Source organism: Pyxicephalus adspersus, chromosome 2 (genome assembly GCF_032062135.1).
Source record: "Pyxicephalus adspersus chromosome 2, UCB_Pads_2.0, whole genome shotgun sequence".
In the NCBI taxonomy this organism is placed as follows: domain Eukaryota; kingdom Metazoa; phylum Chordata; class Amphibia; order Anura; family Pyxicephalidae; genus Pyxicephalus; species Pyxicephalus adspersus.
Window position 1 is genome coordinate 96,139,455 of NC_092859.1, and position 23,125 is coordinate 96,162,579.

The 23,125-nt window shown below is 36.3% G+C and overlaps 1 protein-coding gene across 1 annotated transcript in view; it reads right to left on the reverse strand.

The window, feature by feature from the left end:
* Positions 1-1,562: 1,562 nt before the first annotated feature.
* Positions 1,563-23,125, reverse strand: part of TSPAN12 (tetraspanin 12) — a 69,161-nt gene continuing 47,598 nt past the window's right edge. Inside the window, exons 6-8 of the mRNA XM_072401567.1 lie at positions 21,427-21,534; positions 13,016-13,159; positions 1,563-7,387 (exon numbers count right to left, since the gene is read on the reverse strand). Coding sequence (XP_072257668.1) covers positions 7,085-7,387; positions 13,016-13,159; positions 21,427-21,534 — 555 coding nt within the window. The 3' untranslated portion in view covers positions 1,563-7,084. The remainder of the gene's footprint in view (positions 7,388-13,015; positions 13,160-21,426; positions 21,535-23,125) is intronic.

The following is a 23,125-nucleotide window of genomic DNA, read 5'->3' on the forward strand; positions in this document are numbered from 1 at the left end:
ACATGATTTTGTTTCCTGAGATGCATACTTAAGCTACATACACACATGCAATCATTGTCCTTGGAAAGGATCTTAAACGATTCTTTCCAGCGACTAACGACTGCACGATGCATGAACGAGTGCTTTACATACAGCACCGTGCTGCTCTATGGAGAGGGGAGGGGGGAGAAAGACGGAGCGGCACCCTGCTGAGCGCTCTCCCCCTTCACTTCCATTAAGATCGTTCGTCATCCATTGTCCGTAGATCTGTCAGGACAGTCATTGGACGATGGACGACACGCGCTGTACACAAGTCAGATTCTCATCCCATATCGGCCCTGAGCCGATTATCGGAAGGGAACCATTGGACGTGTGTACGTAGCCTTAGCTTCATGATGAAGTCACCTGAAATGGTTTTCAAAGTCTTGAAGGAGTTCTGGTGGGCTCTAAGCAATAGTTAGCTGCTTTTTCATTTGAGTTTAGGGCAGGCAATTGTGGAGGCCAGGTCATCTAACACAGCACTCCATTACTCCATGTCCAATCAGCTCTTACACAACCTGGAGATGCATTTAGAGTCAGTAGAGGTCCTGTTGAAAAACAAGTGATGATCCCACTAAGGGCAAGCCAGATAGGATGTCATGTCACTGCAGAATGCTGTAGTAGCCATGCTGGACAAGTGTGCTTTGAATTTTGAATAAACCACCAAGTGTCAGCAGCAAGGCACTCATACACAGTTCATCACCTCCTTCTCCATGCTTCACGGTGTGACCTACATATGTAGAAACCTTCTGCTCATCTTTTCTACATCTTACAAAGACATGGCGGGTGGAACCAAAGATCTCAAACTTAAACAGATTTTACTAGTCTGTTTCTTGAGTTTCTTAATCCAATTTTTTATTATTGTTCTTCCTTATAGTGGCTTTTTGCAGCTATTCTACCATGAAGGCCTTTTTAAGGCAGTTTCCTCTGAACAGTTGATGTGGAGATACTGCTCTGCTACTTGAACTCCAATTATCTTATCCCCTGCAGCAGAGGTGACTCTTGGTCTTTCTCTCCTGGGGTGGTCTTCCTGGAAACTAGTTTCATCAAACCATTTAAGGATACATTCAAAGTGTGTGTAATTTCCTGAACTGCCTAACTTTTATGCCTTAAAATAACAATGAATTGACTTTTCTCCTTACTTAGCTTCCTGCAATAATATGGAATAGAACTGTAATCCAATAGGGCTATTTACTGTATAAGCCTGTATACTAACCCTACATCTGCACAGTTCATCAACTCAAATCATAATTACATATGTGTTCTTTCATAATTTCAATATCTTCAATAATATATATAAGGTTTGGGCACATAAAGTTTGACCTATAGACATTTAGGTAGCTAGCTTTTTCAGAAGATCAGCAGTGGCACTATATATTTCTCTCACTTCAAATGTGATTCCACCTATCAGTAAAGGAGTTTCTTATTTTTAAATAATAATTTATGGTCAAAGAGTACAGCAAATCATTTTCTAACTATTATATACATATAACAACCAACATGAATGTCAGTAACAATTTCTTCACAAGTCCAGAACAAGAACAATTTCTCAAACAAGTATTTATTAAATACACAAAAATGTTCATTTCATAAAATCCAATCAATCAAATAAAATTGTACAATATCCATAGGTTTCTAAATATACAAAAATGTATACATACATTAATTTAATGCAACAAACAATTCAGATATCAGATTCAGAAAAGTGATGCAGAATAAAACATTTGCAGCTTAAACACAATTTGCAGGTTGTAGTGAAACTGTGTATGTATGAACAATAGGAATATAATAATAAGTGCAACTCATGGCAGCCAATAAGATTTTACTTAACCTAACTTAGAACAGAGCAAAAAATGGTAATTCCTGGGGGAACACATTTGCAGGTCCTAACCCTAATAACTTTGTTTGTTTCCACCTTCCAAGGGCAGAAATAAGCAGTTTACATATTTGTTACAGGATTAACTACACGGTTATCTATCACTAAAAATGCAAACATGCGCAGTTGAGCAGGAAATGCAGATATACATGACTACTACTTGCAGAACACAGCATGTCATGTTTTTACCTGGTAATGGAAACTAGAGTTGGTGACATAACCCCTACTTAATCAAGACAGCACGTGGGTTGAGAGATTGGGCACTGGACTTCAGAACTCTAAAAGGCCATTAGGTCAGCATTGGCCGAGGTAGAGGATGGAGAGGTAATGGTGGGCCGGGGAAGGGGTGGGATTGTTCATGCAGACCTTGGGCATAGTGGCAGTAATCTGTAATCTAGCCCTCATACAATTCTTTTCACATGCATGTCCTTTTTCTTTTCATCATGGATGGACCTCTAGTAATTAATTTTCATGGGCCTCTTACAGAAAACTGAAAAATGGGTATCTTGGCACACACTAAGAACTGACACAACCACAGTCTCTTGTATCTAAACCTGTGAATGCATGTAGAACTGATGTCTTGATTAAATATTTCATTAAATATTAATATTCATCCAGCACTTTCAAGATGTTTGATATTAATATCGCTGCAAAGTGTAAAATGTATTTTACTATAGGCAGGGAAATGCACCTCACACAAGCTTATAAATATTTATCTTTTACTATGTAATACATTATTAATTCATACTATATCATACTGAAACTAGTAGTGTGTTCACTCTAATCTGAATTGTAGTGTACAGTCTATCTAAATATAGCCCAAATAAAATACCAAGGCCCAAATAAAATATTAAATACCCTTGGAACATATAGAAAGAACATTTTATTAGATCTCCTGAATCTAGTGGGTTACAAAGGTATATATGATAATCAAAAATGTTCGTGAAAAATTGGAGACATTGAAGAGCATGAACTTATAATTGTTTGTTGGATTTTTGTTCCTTTGTAGCATGCAACATTTTGTTTGTAGCATTTTAATGCTGAAAAAACTTTTTTCTCAGAAAGGTTTTATCACCTTAAACAGCTCTTTTTTTATGCTTTCATAAAATAAAACCAGTAATTATTACTGGCCATTATTTTATGCAGCAAACTCCAACTTTAATTTTTTTACAACTTTTTTTGTTTGCAATTATAGAACTATCTTGTACAACATCTCTAAAGTCACATTTATTTCCACATTTTAGATTTATCTTAAAATATGCCACTGACAGTACTGCATTGCGTTTTTACTACTCTTAATTCAGGCTTCTGTTATAGTTATGTCTACTGAGGTGCCTGATTGGGTGTCTACTAGAAAAGAGAGGTATAAGAAGGTGACAGGCCATGTAGGTTCCTTTTTCCAGTAAAAATCAGGTGACACAGATTGTAAAAAAGCTTTTTGCAAACAAAATAGGTCTGATTTATTAGCGCTCTTCAAAACTGAAGAAGATAGACCATAACGGGTAAACATGGGTGATCCCGCAAACCTGAAATGCATTTCTACATTGCTATTAGTTAACAAATGTTTCTGATCCTGGATCAGATCAATTCCAGGTTTGCAGGTTCTCCTATGATAGTCTATATTCTCCAGTTTGTGAGAGCTTAATTAAATCAGACCCAATGTGTGAACCAACAATTCTTGGTCCCCTACTGATGGGTACACATTGTGTCGGAAGGAGGGGGGGGGGGGGATTAGGCAAAAAAATGTGCAGCTAAGAAGGGGAAAGTCGCTGCATGGTTCACTTTAAAGCATCTGACATTTAATTTTACTTTAAAAAGTAAATAACAAAAGTAGTTTTTGCTGCAATATTCAGCTTTAATGCACAGACTTGCTCCACAACAGTTTTGGTTACTAACATTACTCAACATTCTTATCACCCCAATACTTGTCAGTATAAGTGACTTGCTATTTTTGTCTGCTTTTTCCTCTCACACTCCAGCTTTCCTGTTCAGGGACTGCAGGAGGTGGTTATCAGGTAATATTCAGGTACTTACATTGTGTGTATTGAAAACTGAATTGATTGCAAGGCTGCACTCATTTTTATATCTGCCTAGATTTCATCTTTAAAGTATAGTAATGAGCAATGTAACTATGCCCCATACTTCACAGATTCAGGATTTGCAATACTTTGCACAGCAACTAAAACAGTGCTCATTAACTACTAGAACGCACATAGTGATTTCAGCTAGTTAATGAAAATAGCAGAAATGTTTCAGATTACCAATAAGAAGAAGAAAATAGATAACGATTTGGGCTGGATTCACACAAGTTGCAGTGCATGTGTGTTGTTGCACTGCTTTGAATGGAACGTTTACTGCAGAGCACTGCAGTGGTAACTCAGGATAATTGGTATGCATTTTGGTGTGCTGCGTTGCTATAAATGGTATACCTAGTACAGTAGGCTTTTTTTGTGCCCAATGGAGGGGGGGAGAGTGTTACAGCTGGCAGTATAGGCAAGGCAATGTGTACAGAGGGTATGGGGTGTGCAGACGCTATGAGGACAGGCAATATGTGCATGAGAGGCGTAGAGAGTGAACAACATGGGACAGTATGTGCAGGAAGGAAGTACAGAGAAATGAGGGCAGGTAGGATATGCAGGACAGGTATGCAGAGTATAAGGGCAGCAGTACGTGCAGGAGAGGTGTGCAACAAATATTAGGGCAGAAAAGGGGCGGAGAGAGTATAAGGGCAGGCAGTATGTTAGGAATATTTGTGCAGAGTGTATGAAGGAACGCAGTATGTGCAGAAGAAATCAAGAGCAGGAATAATATGGGGTGCTAGAGGGGAGGAATGGGTAGGGTATGACAGTAGGGTAGTGTGTAAAGGAGATGAATGGGTAGTGGGTAGGGTATGACAGTAAGGTAGTGTGTAAAGGAGATGAATGGGTAGGGTATGACAGTAGGGTAGTGTGTGTAGGAGATAAATGGGTAGGGTACAACAGTAGGCAGTATGTGCAGGAGAGGTGTAGGGAAGGAAAGTTTCCAGCATGCGCAGGACAGGAATGGGTAAGGAATGATAGCAGTCGGTATGTGCAGAGGCGTAGTGTGAAGGGCATGACAGTGGGCAGTACAAAGGAAATATAAAGAAATAAAACTTTTATAATGTGTTAGTAGTAAAGGCTGTGGTGCAATAAAATGCATGAAAAGTAACTTTATAGGTATACTTTCCAAACAAGTTAAATATAAAATTCCAAACATGATTTGCCTTAAAACACATTTAGCAATTATTTCTCTGATGTGGCTCGTAAAGTTTAGAAATAAATAAATCATCTAAATGCCTCTCAGTTACACATTTATCAATAAATATATTCATGTTTAAAATATTACCGAAAGGCTAACAATTTAGGTCATCTGGCCTTTATCATAATTAGAGACAGATAACCAAATACTGAATTGCTTATAGTTACATTCGTTATACTGATGTGAGACTTGAGGGGACATATATGCTAAGTATACTGCTGTGAAATGCTGAAAATGTTCTATCAAAATTAGGTTAAACTCATATAAGATGTATGATTCATTATAATGTGTCTGGAGTGGGGCTGACCTAAAAATATGTTCTCGTTTGTTAGAAAATTGGGCCAAAAGGGATCTGAATCTGGTCAGGCTGTGAGGTTATGTTGAACACGTATTCAGCTTTCTCTTAAGGAATCTTCAGCATTTAAAGAGAGCTCCGGGCAAATGTCAAATCATTGATTTAATTCCCACATACTGTGTATCCACTAAACAAAAATGCTTAGTCTACATTTTGGACTGTACCAGAGTAATGGGCCTGTTAAACCACACTTTGCTCATCCTTTGAGATGAGCATATATTGGCACGTGACAATGCCATAGTTTATGCACCTGAAAATATTTGGGAGATGTTTGGACAACATATTGAGTTCAGGATATTTTTTTTTTAAAGTCAAGTTAAGGATACATAGTCATAATTGCCCTATAATAATAATAATTATTATTATGTACAAATATTACAGTGACTGATGCACCTATCTGAAGTTGAACTCTAGCCTTCAACAAAAGAAGCTTTAGATGCAGCAGAGGTCTTGGGCCCCCGTCATTCCTTGTTGGTTGAACTGCAAACATCATAAAGCCCCTTGTCACTGGTTTGTGCTGTCTCCTAATCTATTTGCTTTTTCTTTCAGTCATCTAATCTCATCAGTGTCATCAGTGAGCAGTACTTAGAGCAGGCTGCATGCAGGAACGCTCACTCCTGCAGCCTTAAACTTATATTCCAATTGATAAACATCTGCATTAATTTGTTGCACAGTTATGTGCACCAGAATATGTAGTGCTGTCCTTTAAGATTTTAGTCATGGATTTAAGACTAAGCAGTGATAGTTTAGCTTTGGTGAAAGTAAATAATAAATATATATTTTTTAATGTCAACAAGTTTTCCAATCTGCACATGCAGTGTTCTGTCTTACTGACTGCTAACCTCTGCATGATAAGGGCTACTATGCGCAGGGGAAACAGCTATTAATCTATTTTTTAATTCTGACAAAGGTTTACTTTACAATGGAAGACCGCTAATTAAAAAAAAATGCAACTGTGGGAGTGGTAACAGGACAGAACAGCTACAGAAGAGATGACATTGGACAAAAGATCTCCCTTGTCACTACCCACAAGCCTCCTCCTCCTCATTACAGGTCCCTACTCTGCCCCAGGACCTTCCATAGACATTGGCTGGGGGATTAAAACATGACAGGGAGGTTAAAGATTGGTTTTAAATTAAAGAAATATTTTTTATTCCCTTTTAAAAGAAAACAGACAAAATGCTGAATGGACAATACAAATATGTAAGAGATGGAATATTCTATTATTGATAGTTATACCATCTATTGCAAAATGACACATCGATTGTGTACATCTCAGATCACTTCTCTACATTTAGTCAATCCTGATATTGCAATAGAAGGTAAATAAATAATACATTTAAAATATAGCATCAAAGTGGCATTTTGACCAGTGTGTATGCTGATATAGGACAATTCATTCTAAAATCAGTAGATCAGTTAAATCTTGCTGTACCAAACCATTGTTATCAGGGTTCAATAAGTTACCTGTCTCTTCAGGTAAGATGCATAAATAGAATTCATCTGCATAAGAAAACCACTTGCACCAACAAGGCAAATGTTCATAGGTCAACCAGTTACAGTTCATCCATCTCAAGGTAAGTATTAAATCCATTGGCAGTAGTTCTTTGATCTGAAGTCCTTGACAGATGTGGTTGTAAACTGTCCACTGAATGACATTGGTATTGAGTACTTTCAAGATTTAGAGGTATAATTTGTTCTGTTCTGGGATCTTTGCGATCATAATACAGAGCCCACAACAAGGTAATAGTTAGAATCATCGCTAATATCTGAGTAACACCAATAGAGATTCCCAGAAACCTTAGCACTTGCAGCTGTTTTGTTCCTCTCAGGAAGCTGTACATTTTCCTGCTGCAGCCCTTAAATAAAGCAGATACACACTTTAATTTTACAATTAAATGAGAGCCTTCCAACCAGTGTACATATGTAATTATTCAAGCGTCAACATAGCTACCAACAAATGATAACAGGGAGGTTACATTGCAATGTATGCAGGGGAGTATCATGTATCTTGGGTTCTATGCAGCAGTGGTCACCAACCTTTTCAAACCCACAGACTAGGAACTTCCCCCATACACATTTGTATTTGTATGTGTGTTGTATGTCATTCATATAGAGTGGGACAGGATAAGAATAAAGTATGTACTGCTATCCAGTGCTTTGTTAGAGAGATTCACCCCTTCTGTCTTGCTGATGGTGGTTTTATCAAACAGGGAGAGAAGAAAAATCTGAAACAGATCTCTACTCAAAAAAAAAAAACTTTTATTTCTGTTTGTGTTACTGCTGAGGTTTTCTCACTTCCTATCTGTTAAAACATTGAGAGAGCTTATCTGGAATTACTCCCTAACAACGTTTTCTGACTGTAAATTTTGTAAAATGTTAATTCAAATTCAGTCAACTTAGTCACTTTAGTCAGTCTATCTAAAGGAGCTGCTTTATGTATAGAATCAGAAAGGGTACGAATCTGTAACATTTTTTTTTTGAGAAGAGAAGAACCCCACTGGAAAAAGTCACCATTATTCTTATGTTATAACATGTTTTTATGTGTATTAGTTTTTTGTTTTGTTTTTTTGCTATTCTATATTCCTATTCTATATTCTTACAGCGACAGGGTATATTAGGAAATGTTCCTAATTAGGAAAAGAGACAGGAGTGCCTAGGGGCCCTATTATTAAGGGATGAACAGGCTGTTTGCTATACAAATTTAGTTATTTATACATATATACATATATGGCATTTACAAAGTAAGCAATCAGTGGGATCACCACACTAAAAAATAAGCACTGAAAAGACTGATTGCCAGTTAGTATTCCCCACTTTAAGAGCGGGCTACATTATTAGAATACAATTATCAAGTATTGATAGGGCATGGAAAAATGGCAACAATTTAAGTACATTGAGTTTCTGGTTGCCAATTTTGGGTAACTGGCAATCAACTGATCACCGCTGTGGAAAAAAAAACTGATTTCCCTTTCATAAATGTGATGTTATGAAAGTGGTAACCCAAACTGAGAAAAAAAAGGTCAACATTTATCACTGTTTGAAAACCTACCCATATTTTGAAATTGAGGAAAGATTAGAACCATGCTAGGTTTGTATGTCCAATAACATCCTTTATCTTTATTTCTTGTTCTAGTTTTACAGAAACAAAAGCCATATGGAATGTCTCCTAATGGTCTCACACATGACAATTAAACATGGCACAAGTTCTATCCCTATCCTATTCCAAGACTAATAAGACACGTTGGCTAGAAATAGGTTTTATGCATTTCAACAAAAGATAGAAATTCTAATATATGTTCTGCTCTACATTTTCTTACATTCTGTATGTCAATCAAACTGTGCAGAATTTGCAGTGTGACATTAGCACATTAATGTGACTGGTAATGTCAACAAAATCTTGCACCCAGAAGACAACAAAATGTGGAGCTGACATGTTCTCCTAAGGGATTCCTAAAATATGTGACCCTATTGCTTATGTGTCAATTACGTACACAATACTTTCACAGGTTCAGTGAAAATCTATGTTCCCCTAAGGGATTCCTAAAATAGGTGACCCCATTGCCTATGTATCAAGTATTTCAAAAGTAATGTGGAAAAACTCAAATATTATAACCAAAAAAGAAAAGCTGTAGACCATGCTGTGTAAACATAGCATTTCTATCCATGAAAGTGACTTAAAAGGATCTAATATAGCAAAAATATATAAGGAACCTAATTTATGGAGACAAACATTCAGCAGTAAAATATCCCTGTGCATGAACACTAAGCAGTAAAATGCCATAAGGGATATGACTGAAGCTATTCGAATATTAAAGTGATTCAGTACAGGCTGAAGATTCTTGTTTGTGAACTAATAGTAAGACCTAAGCTTCCACTATCTTGCCAGGAATAGATTTTCTATATTAGTTCCATTATTCTATTATCCCATAATGTCACTGCTGCAAGGAATCTAGATACCTTATTGTATTATAATTTAAAAGTGTCACCTGTTTGTTTGCAGACTGGAAAATTGTATATATACACACACAAATGTTTTTAATCCGCAGCCCCTCAAAGTATTAAATTTCGACCATAATATTATGCTCTGGATTTTGGTTGTCTTATCTATAATTAGATCTTAACATTCACAGAAGAGTATACTATACCATCATTTCTTGCATTCTCAAGTGTTACTGCTATTGTTAATAAAGCTGGAGGAACAAACTGCAAGATATCTGAAACCCTGGTAATGCAACTGAAAAGATAATTAGCTAAAGGCTTCGGTGCAAAAGTGCAGCTACAGCCTGTCTGAAAACTAGAAGCCACAAAAAGAACTGATGGGACACTGAACTACTATCCATATACATTAGCTAACATTAGGAATTCTAACACAATATATAATGTGTATGTTTTTGACACAAAGGAGAATTACGCATTTTATATACTCGTATACCCTCCAAGAAAAGTTATTTTGTCAAGCCCACCAAAGCCGAGGACCTAACATTTGCAACCAAGGAAACTGAGATTAAAACTGCCAAAGGTTTTGTAATTGTTTCTCGTCAGTCCTTGTATTTATAGCTTTCTCTCAACATCCGAGCCCCCCAAATGTTTAGGGACGGCATGGGGTCTGGTTTGCTACAGGAAGGGTGTGAGGGCTAAATAGAAAGCAACAGGAATCAGAAAAGTTGGGAAATTGTTGGTGGAACACATTCTTCATTATTATTTTTGTCTAAGTTCAAAATAATATTACATACAATCTCTATCTATTCATTTCATTACATAAATAGCGAATCTAATTAAAAGGAATTTATTGATCATTGAACACTTTATTTTTTACTTTTAGTGTGTTTATGAAATTGGGGAAAATAATTGATGCAATAAATGAAAATCTTTAGGAGTCTTTACTCCTGGACATTGGCTAAAATTAGGAATTCATGCAGCTAGGTACAATCTACACTACAGGTTGTTCTGTATCCAAAAATTGTCAGGTTTGGTAGTAAGCCAAACATTCATTCACATTCATCCATTAAAGGGTAGCGTGTTTTGTGAAACTTTGTTTGCAATGTGATTTTAGCCTTCTGAACATTTAGCTCCAGCAATCTTGCTAGGATATAGCAATTTCCAGTAAGACATCTCGGCAATACCAATCTCATTTTGGTCTACATTTTCTACCTATTGAACACAGTGGGAATTTGATGAATTACAGCAGAATTGAACACTAATCCTAAGAGAGTTATCATGAGCCTGCTTAGTATTGGTCTCCAATATTTGCTTTGTAGTTCTCTGCCTCTGGGGAGTTTTGCTATTTTTGTATTGCTTCCCAACACGAGGCCCTGGAATCTTGATTACATTCTTACTTAACTTCAACTGTAAGAGAAATTCGGTTGTATTGAATACAAAACAGGTAAATATCTGTGCAGTAACAGGATGAATGCACATTTTTTTGTTAAAGTAACCAGGACAAGATACTGAATGTTTGGCCTATTTGTAGACAGATATATAAAAGGACTGATAGAGGAACATCTGACTGGCACATGGTAGACACACCAAAATCGATAGGATCAATGTTGATAGGTGAAAGAAAGCAAAGAAAGGTGAGACTGACAAATAGGATGGACAGAGAAAACAAGTCTGACAGTAAAAGTTAAAACATTTCACCTGCCCCCCTTAATTCATCTCCATTGTCCAAGCAGCCCTCTCTGTAAAGCAATTACTATTTCTCTGTCCTGCTGTCTTTGCCAGTCTGCTTTTGGTTGAAGAATAAAAACTGTAAAAGTATCTACTTTTAGGAGTGTCTCATGATGACATCCTCCAAAATGAGTTATAATTTCCCTACTGGACTCTAGGGGGACTTTTTATAAAGCACTGAATCTACCATTCACTAGAATATTCCCTGGTGGAGAATTAATTACTGCCATTTAAACACATGGACAAATTCTCCACTGGGGAATGTTTTAGTGAATGTCAGATTGAATGCTTTATAAATAGACCCCTAGGTCACTACAGAACACAGTAGTGATGTAGGAGTCCAGAAAAGAACCCACAAAACAGGGAAGGGAACCAAACATCTGCTACTAAATAAGGATTTTGCCCATAATATTATTTTACCAAAACTTGTCACTACAAAGGATCAATAATTATTTTCAGCAACAGTACAATAAATGAGTATGGGCAGCACCGTGGCTCAGGGGTTAGCACTCCGGCCTTTGCAGCGCTAGGTCCTAGGCTCGAATCCCAGCCAGGACACTAGCTGCATGGAGTTTGCAAGTTCTCCCAGTGTCTGTGTGGGTTTCCTCTGGGTTCTCTGGTTTCCTCCCACACCCCAAAAACATGCAGTTAGGTTAACTGGCTTCCTCCTAAAAATTGACCTTAGACTACGTTAATGACATATAACTATAGTAGGGACATTAGATTGTGAGCTCCTTTGAGGGACAGTTAGTGACATGACTATGGACTTTGTTCAGCACTGTGTAACATGATGGTGCTATATAAATATTGTGTAATAATAATAATAATACTCTAAAGATGCATATTAGCATCCATTAGAGGTCACTTTTGTAAGTTGATAAGTAATTCGGCAGGGTGGATCAGTTATCGGCATGGGGGGGGAGGAGACAGAGGTAAAGATCCTTTTTTAAACTCAAGGTAATCATGAATGGTTGCCAAAGGCAATTCAAATTTGTAATCTGTACACCCTGTTAGCATATAGCCTTACTATACTTTTCAAGTGCTTCTGATGTGCCATTTTCTTGTTATTTTGTCCGAACTGGAAGACTGTTACATATGAAGAGGGCGATGAAGGGGTCTGTTTGGATAAGGTATTTTGATGTCTGCTGTTTCTATTTAAACAGTCTAAACACTGATGTTATACAAAATGAAATCAGAGCAATCAAACAGAAAAGAAGGAAAAAAGCAAGAGGAAAACACAAGTAAAAAACAGATTTACAATTCAGTTAATACAAACAGCAAAGGAAAGCAGTAACAATAGGAAGATAGAAAAAAGACTTTATAGGCTGTCCACCTTATCTAAAGTTTGATTTAATATCTGTGTCTGTAAATCATGAAATATTAAGAACCCATGTCCTATCTATATTGATTATATGAAAACAGCAGCATTCTAGTTTGACATTAATAATAAAGTGACAAAAGCAAATATTTTTTAACTCTGAAACAAAGAAAAGGATTTCTGAGGTCTGTGGCTGCCTTGTCCAGATACTTCTATATTATTATTTGTTCACAATGATAACATGTTGCTGTTTTATGAAACTCTTCAGTGAAACACTTTAATGTAAACTACATACAGAGCAACATCCCTAAATTACAAATGAAATATAATCCTTTAATAAATAATTCTCATTTATAAATAACTCCTCTGTACAATTCATATCTGCCTGATACCAAGTCTTTTCCACAAATATAAAGCAGTCAGCCTGCTATTTCATTCCAATTTTCTGCAGGCCATATAACATTTGATGAGAATATCAGATATTGATAGAAATTCCTACCTCCTGATACAGATCGCTGAGATCTCCATGGTGTGCTTGTTTGGAGCATCCTGGGTATTCTTTCACACAGCATGAATCAGGGGGCCAATCCATCTCTGTCATCTCCAGCCAGTCAGTCAAATACACCACTCCGCAGCACCTGAACTGTTACAATTAAGTCAATACTATTTATCTCTCATGTAATCATTTTATACGCTATAAGAAATAAGCTGCAAGGCAAAAAAAAAAAAAAGCCTTCCATGGATTGACAAAACCATTCTGCAGTAACAGAGAGTAACATTTTATTCTTAAATACATAATCATTTGTTAAAATTTAGAAAAAATGCAATTTATCCTAACCTAATCAAATTCATACCTTTATTTTATTTTTATTTTTTTTTAACATCCTTAGGCTGGATACACATTGTTTATCATTATACTCATTAACATGCAATCTAATAAATAAATCATTTTGACATTCAATGTTAGGGCCAATACAAAACCACAAAAAGTAAAATATGAAAAGGCAGCCACTAGACAAGTCAGAAATAAAAGTTGTATCCATCCAATATTATCACTTAAACCAACCACCTGCATACCTTCAAAACTTTAGTGGCCACTATTTCCATGCCTAAGCTGTTTTTTTTTAGTTGACACCATGACACATATTTATAATGTTTCCAAGTTCATAATATACATAAGTAGGAAGGATGGTAGAGAACTCACCTTTTTAAAAGAAAGAGGAAAAAGAAAAAAGAAGGAAAAAGAAAAAAGGAGGAAAAAAAAAGATAAGAATGCCGTCACTTCGATTACAAAGTGAAAAAACATGGCATGTTCTTCCAACATTTTTTTTTCTTTTTTGGACTTTGCAGCAGTAAGCTGCACAATTTTATACACAGCCAACTATATAATGCACTGACATGCAGAGGCTGATGTATATGCCTGGTTGGGACCTGCCATAAAGCATAATGGCTACTCATCAGTCTGTGGCTCAAGGTAAAAAGGAGGTATGCCAGTTGAATGAAGCAACCTTCAATAACTATTGCATATGCTAGGCTCTGTACTTAGAACCCGATTGGATTGGAGCACAGGCAGGTTGGTGTGGCAGTTGTAGGAAGACAACACAGTGCAAACAAGACATTATTAACAGCACATGCATAATGTGTAAAGCTAGGTACACACTTCCAAAAATGATCGTCAGAAAACGAATGATTACAACTGATCAACATTTATGTACGATTATATTTAAACGTTCGTATTGTGCACAAGTCTGTATATGCTGTAACGATACGATCGTTCAAATATAATCCACCAATACTGTACACATGCTAGATACAATCCTTTGAACGATGCAGGGAGTGACATGTAAAGGAGAAAGTGTATTGCAGAAACATGCACGATCACTGAACGACCGACCGTACACACGATAGATATAGAAAGATCGTCGGCCAATCAGATCCACAGTGACGGTTGTTCATTTCCAATGACAATCCTTGTTCATTGGCGTTGTTGGTCACCTTTTTTGTGAATGATTTTCGGCCGATCGGTCGTTCATCATACGTTTCCAACGATAATTATTGGAAGTGTGTATGCAGCCTAAAGGGTTCTCTCCCCACTGCCCCCCCATAGTCCCAGTCTTGATGTAGTTTTCGTAATTTTTTTCAACTGAAAATTATTTTTAACCCCAGATGCCTTTCTTAGATATCTGGGGTGGGGGTTGGGACAATAAGGTAGAGGGTGGAACTTTTATGTCCTAATTCTTACTTGTTATTTTCTATGGTGGATGGGAAAGCTGACATAAAAGTCATGAAATTAAAAATAGAAGACTCAAAACTGGTAACCCGATCAGATTACTGTAATCCAGCCACTTTTACTATAATAATCATGCATATGTAGTTGCAAATATATAATGTATCCTCTAACATTCTATGTTACTGCTACATATCCACATGTCAGTTATATGAATACTTAGTTATAGTTATAATAGTATTTGTAGAAGCGTATGATGGGATTTTGAACCTCTTCCAAGAATATTTGAACTATATGTAGTTTTAGCTGTGCTCACTACATTTACTATACTATCAGCATCAATCAAGATCTTGTATTACATGTGTCACCTCGGTCATACCCAGTAGGTGGCACTGGAGAATCACCAGCTTACATAGCTAACATATAAAAGATAATGTCTAGGTAGGACAAGATCCCACCGGTCCAACATAGTAAAAATAGTATTTTGTTTCATGGGGGAAAGCTAGCTCCTTTTTGCCCCAAATTAACTGGTCTAAAATATTTCAACTATCCCTTGAAATAAAATAAAAAGAGAACATCTCTACCTCTATGGATCGTAAAGCTGTCTTTCAGGCAACTGATGTGTCTTTGTCCTTGCAAATTTGACAAATCCTTATACCAACTTTGGAAACATGTATGCATATTATTTCAAATATTTCCAAAACTGGTTTGCTCCTGTGTACTCATAGACACCCGAACCATCCACTGGAGTAAATAACATCAATAGGAATTAAATGGGGCCACAGAACAATTGGCTCTGCAACACACTGTACTGATACTGAAATTAGCAGAAATATGAGTTTTACTATACAATACTGCAATGGTTCTATGTAAACAAATCCCTACTGGTACAAAGTGCTGATGTAAATTCAAGTTATGGGTTTATTAGTGAGAAATATGGTTACACCTAATGCAGCAATATTTACATTCCTGTTCAAGGAGTCACTAGAAAGCATTGTCCAATTATGGAGATTATAAATATATAAAATACTTATTCCAAGAAATGTACCTAAAATCTATATAATAGAATTGGGAATTTAGTACAATTGAGTAGGCTTTTTGTGAGAGACCTGGGGGTACTTGCCCTGTACAAATAAGATATATTGGGCTGCTGCCATGTATGTACAAATTTTGTAAGTTAGAGCTCCTTTAGAAGATGACCCACAGTGACAGCTACTGAGCGCCACGGAGCTATACAGCAGATGGCAGGTTGATTTTATATATGATCTCTCCGATTTGTCTGTCTGGATTAAATCACACGTCAGAGATCCAGCTTTTTATTTCCTTTTACCATAGACAAGTTTTTTCAATGATGGTCTATCATATGACAACATGTTCTCTTGCTCTCCTTTCCTTTTGAGGTATAAACTTGCTTTTTGACATTGAGCATATCATACTTGACAGTTAACAAAGTAATGCATTGGGGGACTTCATGTCTGTTTTAAACAATTCTCTGATGATGGAGGCAGCATGGCCTGTTAGAAAAGCTAGCGGTAAAAATGAGCACAATATGACATGAAGGAGAATATAGAAATGTTGCTAGGGCTCATGTCATACACAATTTGGATAGCAGACAAACTGCTCTATTTATATCACTGGGTCTAAATTTCAGAACAGTGGTGTTTTGTGCATAAATACGTATGTGTTTCATTTTTATAATAAAGTATTTTTAAATAAAAATAGTATTTTTAAATTTAAAAAAAAAATAAAATTCAATAAAAAAAACAGATGTTCTTTGAGAACTTTAAGAACAAAAATATGAAAATAATTTGAATTAGCACAGCGATGAATACTCAGTGAATGAACAGTATAACGTATGTGGGCAATGAGAGAATATTCTAGTAGGCAGTAAAGAATTATTGTCATGGAGACACTCTTAATCATTGTGCAGTTCTGGTACTTATTTACATCCAAGTGTGATAAATCTTTCTCAACATCAGTGTTACAAAACACATCTTCATTCGTCAATGTCCTGAATCTGATGTATAATTTACTATAATTACCAGAAATATCTCCAAACTTTAAACCCTTTGAAAGTGAGTAGATGAATCTGTTGCTAGTACATTGGTTGTGCTATAATTGAAAATCTGTATCTCATTGTTTTATGATTCAAATTCATTCACAAACATACATCAGGGCAGAGGCTGGTGCAACAATTGGAACCCTGCACACCATTTATTAAGCATGTCTTGTGTATAAAACACGATCTTTCCAGCGTGGTGACTAATATATGGGCAGAAGTCTGTGATTTACAAGGCAGTCACTCATATAACAGTCTTTTGCTAGGTAATATGCATATCCCATTATAGAAAAATACACAAACCATTTATATTCATATTTTTAATTATGCTTACCATAAAACAAAAGCTCCTTTCTTTCTTTTTATTACAATTATTTAGACTGCAAGTTCATTAACATCACAGCAATGCCATGGAAGGTGCTGATAAATTTTGTTTAGAGCGGAATTACAGTCTGGAATAACACACAAAGTAAAGTCTCCCAGCTCCTTATTGCCCGTATAGTTATCCTACCTGCCTTTGTCCCAAAGTAATGTCATCTGTGTAGAAAACACTATACCCCTGAGCACAAAAGTACTGGAAGCAGCCATTATGTATGATTTAGATGAGAGCTGTTTAAATGAGAAAAGCATATTGCTGATGAGTGCAGCACACTGATCACAAAGGGCTCACAAGGCAAGTGAAAGAAAACCAGGTTCACCATCATGGGTATGGTTTTGTAAAAATGATTCTGTTTCTACAAGTAACAATGGTGTAACAAATCTATTAGAAATTGAGTGAAATCCTTAGTATTTACAGTTTAAAAAAGCGGAAACAAAGGTATTGTTTTCCAACAGCGGAACTAAATTGTAAGCAGGCAGGGATTTTTTTACTTGCAAAAGGGGCATCACCTGTTTACTTTCCTGTTCACATTCTTCATTTTTAAACTCAGTGTAGGATGCTGGGATATGCCGCGTATTGCATACACGTGCAAAGCAGTTATGTCATCCCAGCCTGGCCAATCAATATGAGCAAAGATCCCATACCTGGGAGAGAAGCAAAGGAAGATGGCATTGTCCATGACGGAACAAGGACAGGCCAGTAAAAATAAAAAATGTAAATCAAGCAGATACGTTTATGCCTGGGTGCATTTTTTTCTTTTCACAGCAGAACTAAACCTGCATTTACTCACCTATCCCTTCCACTACAGGGTATTGCCATCTTCCTTTTTCTTTTCTTCCCGTAGATGATCTTTGGCCATTTTTATTGGCCATGCCGGGATTTGCAGCTCAGCAAAATGTGACAGCTAGGCAGCGATCAGGTAGGTAAGAACAGTTATTCCAGAAGGAACATGGCCTATCTCTTGCAATAACCACCTGCCTGATTCACAAGTTCAAAGGGGGACTTAGATTTAGTTCTGCTTTAAAGCTAAAATTGCTCACACCTCAAGTGGCACCAGGGGTTGTTGAAGACTTGATAGAATTTTATTTTAAATTAAACTATGAGTGAGTTGAACACAAGAAGAGTTATTCATAGCATCCCCATCTTCCTTACAATATAGGCAAGGTTTCAAATGATTATGTCTATTTTACTATAAACTGCCTATCTACCACCTATACCATAGTATGTAGTGATAACATTTCAATAAACAATAAACCCAATAAAATGTATTCTCTGAATTATACTTACAAGAAGTACACTTTAAAAGGTGCATTTAGACTAATTTAAAAATTAGACTATTTAAAAACTTACAAACATCCTTACAACCTCTGTTTGAGTTTGTAAGCATTTTTATAGGTGTTAAAAAGGTATAATAAAAAAGCCCATGAACACCCAAAAGTCCCAAAAATTAAATTGCCATAAATGTTTATAAACCCCTCATTTATTTAAATGATGGGGGGGGGTGTTTGGAGCATTTATGAGTGTTTTAACACTTTCTAAACACTGCAGGGTGGCCTAATGAAATGAACAGGAAGATCAAACTTTTCTACATTTAATATGCAACAAATGGAGAGGGTGGAAAAAAAGCAGATGGTGCTGGACATACTCTAGCATTAACCTTAGTTCAAAGCAAATTTGAACCAATGTATACTGATATCTTTTTTACCTAGAAGGGTCGCATTAGCTTTTCAAATTCTGCAACCATGACCTTCTAAGTGGACAGTAAAGAAAAGTTAACACTTTGTTCCTGCTTGTGGCTACTCCTGCTCACATATATATATTTATATATATATATATATATATGAAGGATCCACCCAAAATAGGCTCACATGATGCAATGCAAACCTAAATAAAAATTTTATGTGGAAACTATGCTGTCAACCACAGATAGTATATGGCAAAATATATGGCAATGGAATATAAATTAGCAGCTTTTAATGGAAAGATCATGGGGAAACGTTTTAATTGGTTGGATTTAGTTATTTAAACAGCAGCTTGAAAAAATACTGATTTTTATTTGAAGTTCTCCTATAAAATCTGTGACAAACAGTGCTTACTAACTATAACAATACACTAGCAAGGAAAGTTTGGGGGGCCACTGTCAACACAGTGCACCAATATATGTCTTCTCTTACAACTGAAAAAAAGGGAAAGGAGTCACAGTATTGAAGACAATCTAATATTAATTAGATCTTGATCTTAGGGTCATAGTACAAAGCACTACATTGCAATTTCTGAAAAATACACATTGCCACATTTAGCTACAGCAAATAAAACATGTATTTTAATGTGTAAAAACAATGATAAAGATCCATAAGAGGAAAGAAATATTAACAGGTACATAGTGATTTATAGCGTGTTACACTGAAGCTGACAAATCAATGAAGAAGCAGGAAATGCTTAAATTAACAGGAAATCTGTGAAACAATGGATTTCTTTAACACTATGACAAGGCCAGCAGAATGATAGACACAGTATAGTTTTTTGTTTCCGTTATTTGGGCATACATTTGCATTTTGACATCTTTCCCTTGTGCACTTCCTTGCCTAGAAACAGAGGAGATGGGAGCTGTAAAAATGTACTGTCTTTGGGAAGCTCTCCAGACAGTACATACAATATCTTTTACACAGCTGAGAATACACTGCAACACCTAGATACTCTATAATTCCAAAACACACTTATTCAGTAAGGCAGTAGGGATGAACTAAACAAATAAAAATTGTTTCCCCTAGGAAATAAAAACTTAAAACAGAATTTCCAAAAACTTTCTTTTTGAAAGCCATTTTGCAGCTTCTCTAGGTTCAGTGAGAAATGATCCTTACAGCTTTAAGCTTTCCATCCATGTATATGAGGTTACAGCTCCATGTTAAAAGTTCTGTGTGATATTAATTATAAAAAAAAACACATCTAGGTAATAACTTTTTATTACAGTCGTTTTATGTTCATATATCCATATTCTTCCCAGTAGCCCAAGCTGCATTTGGGTTTTTGCTACTCAAAGTGTACCTATCTTCACATTTTTATGATTATATAAAAGGGTGGCTAACCCTTTTATATAATAAAAATGTGTTTGTTTTATTTTCTTTTTTTTAATTTTCTTTTTAATTTAGTTTTTTGGGGAGAACCCCTCCTCTTCCATCTCTACTACTCGGTGCGTGCCCAATCTCAGGAGCAGAGGGGGCTTTCCCACACTGTGAAACGTCACCTGATCATTCGTCTGTGCGGGCTCAGGTGACGTAAGAAGAACCCGGATAAGGATGGTGGCCCCCACTGTCCAGTCCGCGCCAGAAAAAAGATGGGACGGTGCAAGACCAACTGTAATCAGATTACGGAGCGATTGGGTGTTCTTCGAAAAATAAAGGTAATGTTTTTTTTTTCTTTTTAAGGAAAGTTCCACTTTAACTTATACATACCAAGGACAGTTTCTAGGGGAGCCAATAACCCAAATTTTTTGGAGATGGGGGAAGCTAAAAGGAAACCCACATAAATACAGGAAGGACACATAAACTCCATACAGGGCCCTGGCTCGGATTTGAAACTGGAACCCAGCGCTGCATGGACAAGCGTGCTAGCCACTGGTTAGATCAAACCACTGCCTTTGTATTTGTACCTATTTTATAATATGACACATAATATGAGTCCAATGAAATTTCATTTATCTTTTTGTAAAGAAAATACTATTCATGGGGAGTCCACTATCAGCCCAAGGCATATGGAAGAACTTAAAAATGTAGGACCTCTGTGCAGCCTCTCATCTCAGCACACCAAAGGACAAACTTATTCTGGACAAGATACCAAAGAAAATATTAGCAGCTTTCTGGGTATATTTCCAATGTTACAGCAGTTAGTATGATACTATGTATTAATGCATATCCAATTTTCTTGTGTTATGCATATATTTTAAGTTTATACATTTTAATGGAAAGAAGCTGACAAATCCAAGCACATATGGTGGATTTTTCTTATTTACAAGTAATATACTCAAGATTTGTACTCTTTTTTTGTGGTTTCATTCCCTTGGCACAGGTCAGACATAGCACAATATACACATAACCGCACCATTAATTGACAGAAATGTAGACGCAGAGACACAGGCTCCTAAGGGGGATGGCTGCTCCCATAGGTGAGGAGGAGAATGGGGATCATTAGGAAAAACAAGGCAGGTAAAGGCACACAGACAGACATTAATAAAGCTGTTCTATTTACCTCTCTTTGAAAGAAATTCCAAGCATTAGTTAACCACTGGTATCTAGGCAGGCCATAGTTTGGCATCCTGGATTTCAAACTAACCATATCAGACCACTGAATTACTGCCTGCAATAAAATGAAAATTATATTAATAACAACCATAATCACTGGGACATCACATCTCATTCAGATGTACATTGACATGACATTTTCTGTTTCCTTTGTATTCCTTTCTGAAATATGAATGCTTAATGAATCACAGAATTCATACAGAGACATCAAATATCTGAAATAATTACACATTAGTTTAAAGTGTAGTGATGACAAATAACAAGCAACCATTTTTTATAAGTGATTATGGAAGCATGAAAACGAGCCACTTCATTCTAATTAATTACACATAGCCAGTGATAGAAAAAACATGATCCCTAAAATAATCAAGACCTAATCATTGTACTTGTATCTGAACTCTAAACTCCCTCTCTGTCACTTGAAATAAATGGTAAGCTCTCCATCTGTCATGATTATGAAATAGTATTTAACAGCAGCTTCTTAAAGACATAACCCAAATGAACCTGCTCCTACTAGCTTTTGGCTGATACTCTATACAAGGAGGAATTATGCAGATGAGAAGAGTGAGAAGTGCTTGCCTTTGCACCTAGTTTTGCAGTTTAAGCAGGGGATAACTCATTCATGGTTGACAACAATGTTTGCGATTTCATTGAGGCAAAGGTAGTGTTGTCAGCCAACAACAGGAAGTTGCAACTCAAACTCTAGCAGATCACTACTTGTCAGTGTTGATTTTTAAGAGTTTAGAACATGGTAAAATGTGCATATATTACAAAAGAATATATATTTTTGATTTTGCATGACAAAGCTATATGTTTGGTTTAACACAACCTTCCACAGCAGTACTTTTTCTTTGCTCCCTCTCTGCTCAATTCAGCCACACCAGGAGAAGCTGCCCTGTGTAAGCTCTCTAAGTACTTCCTTATATGACAGCTACAAAGCATTCATCAATCATTAGATCCGTCCCATAATCCTCCATGTCAGACATGTAACACAAACACACGGTAAATACTGTCAGGATATAATTTGGGTTTCAATAAACAATAAATGTACAAGTGTGGATGCATATCAGATTCCTATGTCAGGGACACAGTGGGTGCATAACCAATTCAAAGCCACTTGCACAAATATGTGCAGCCTCAAATACCAAATAACTATGTGCATTTATTTAATAAGGAAAATCCCTCCGCCACTAATCCACATAAAACATTTACTAAGAAGAGTTTATATGCAGCTTGTCAAGTAAATCTGTGTTTGTTTTAAATTCCATACATATGTAGGTGAAGCTTTCCTATCTTAGATTTTACATAAATTGCTGTTGGATTCAACTTTGGGTTCACTGGGCTAAATGCAAAATATTTAGTTAGTAAATCACTCCCAAATAAAATTACAATCGTTAACCAGATAGGCAGTTCAATACAATTAATACATATTGACAACATTGTCTTTTAATAATATAAAATCATAAAGCTTTAATACAGAACCTCTGTACTGATAACACTGCTCAAAAAAAATAAAATCCGTCAGTCTCTTTGTTCTTTCTTCTTTCAGTGATTTTATTATTTAGGTTACAGTAAACTAATATCCTTCACACTGTACAAAGAAGCCAATGTGCGTTACACGACATAAGCACATGCCACAAAATACT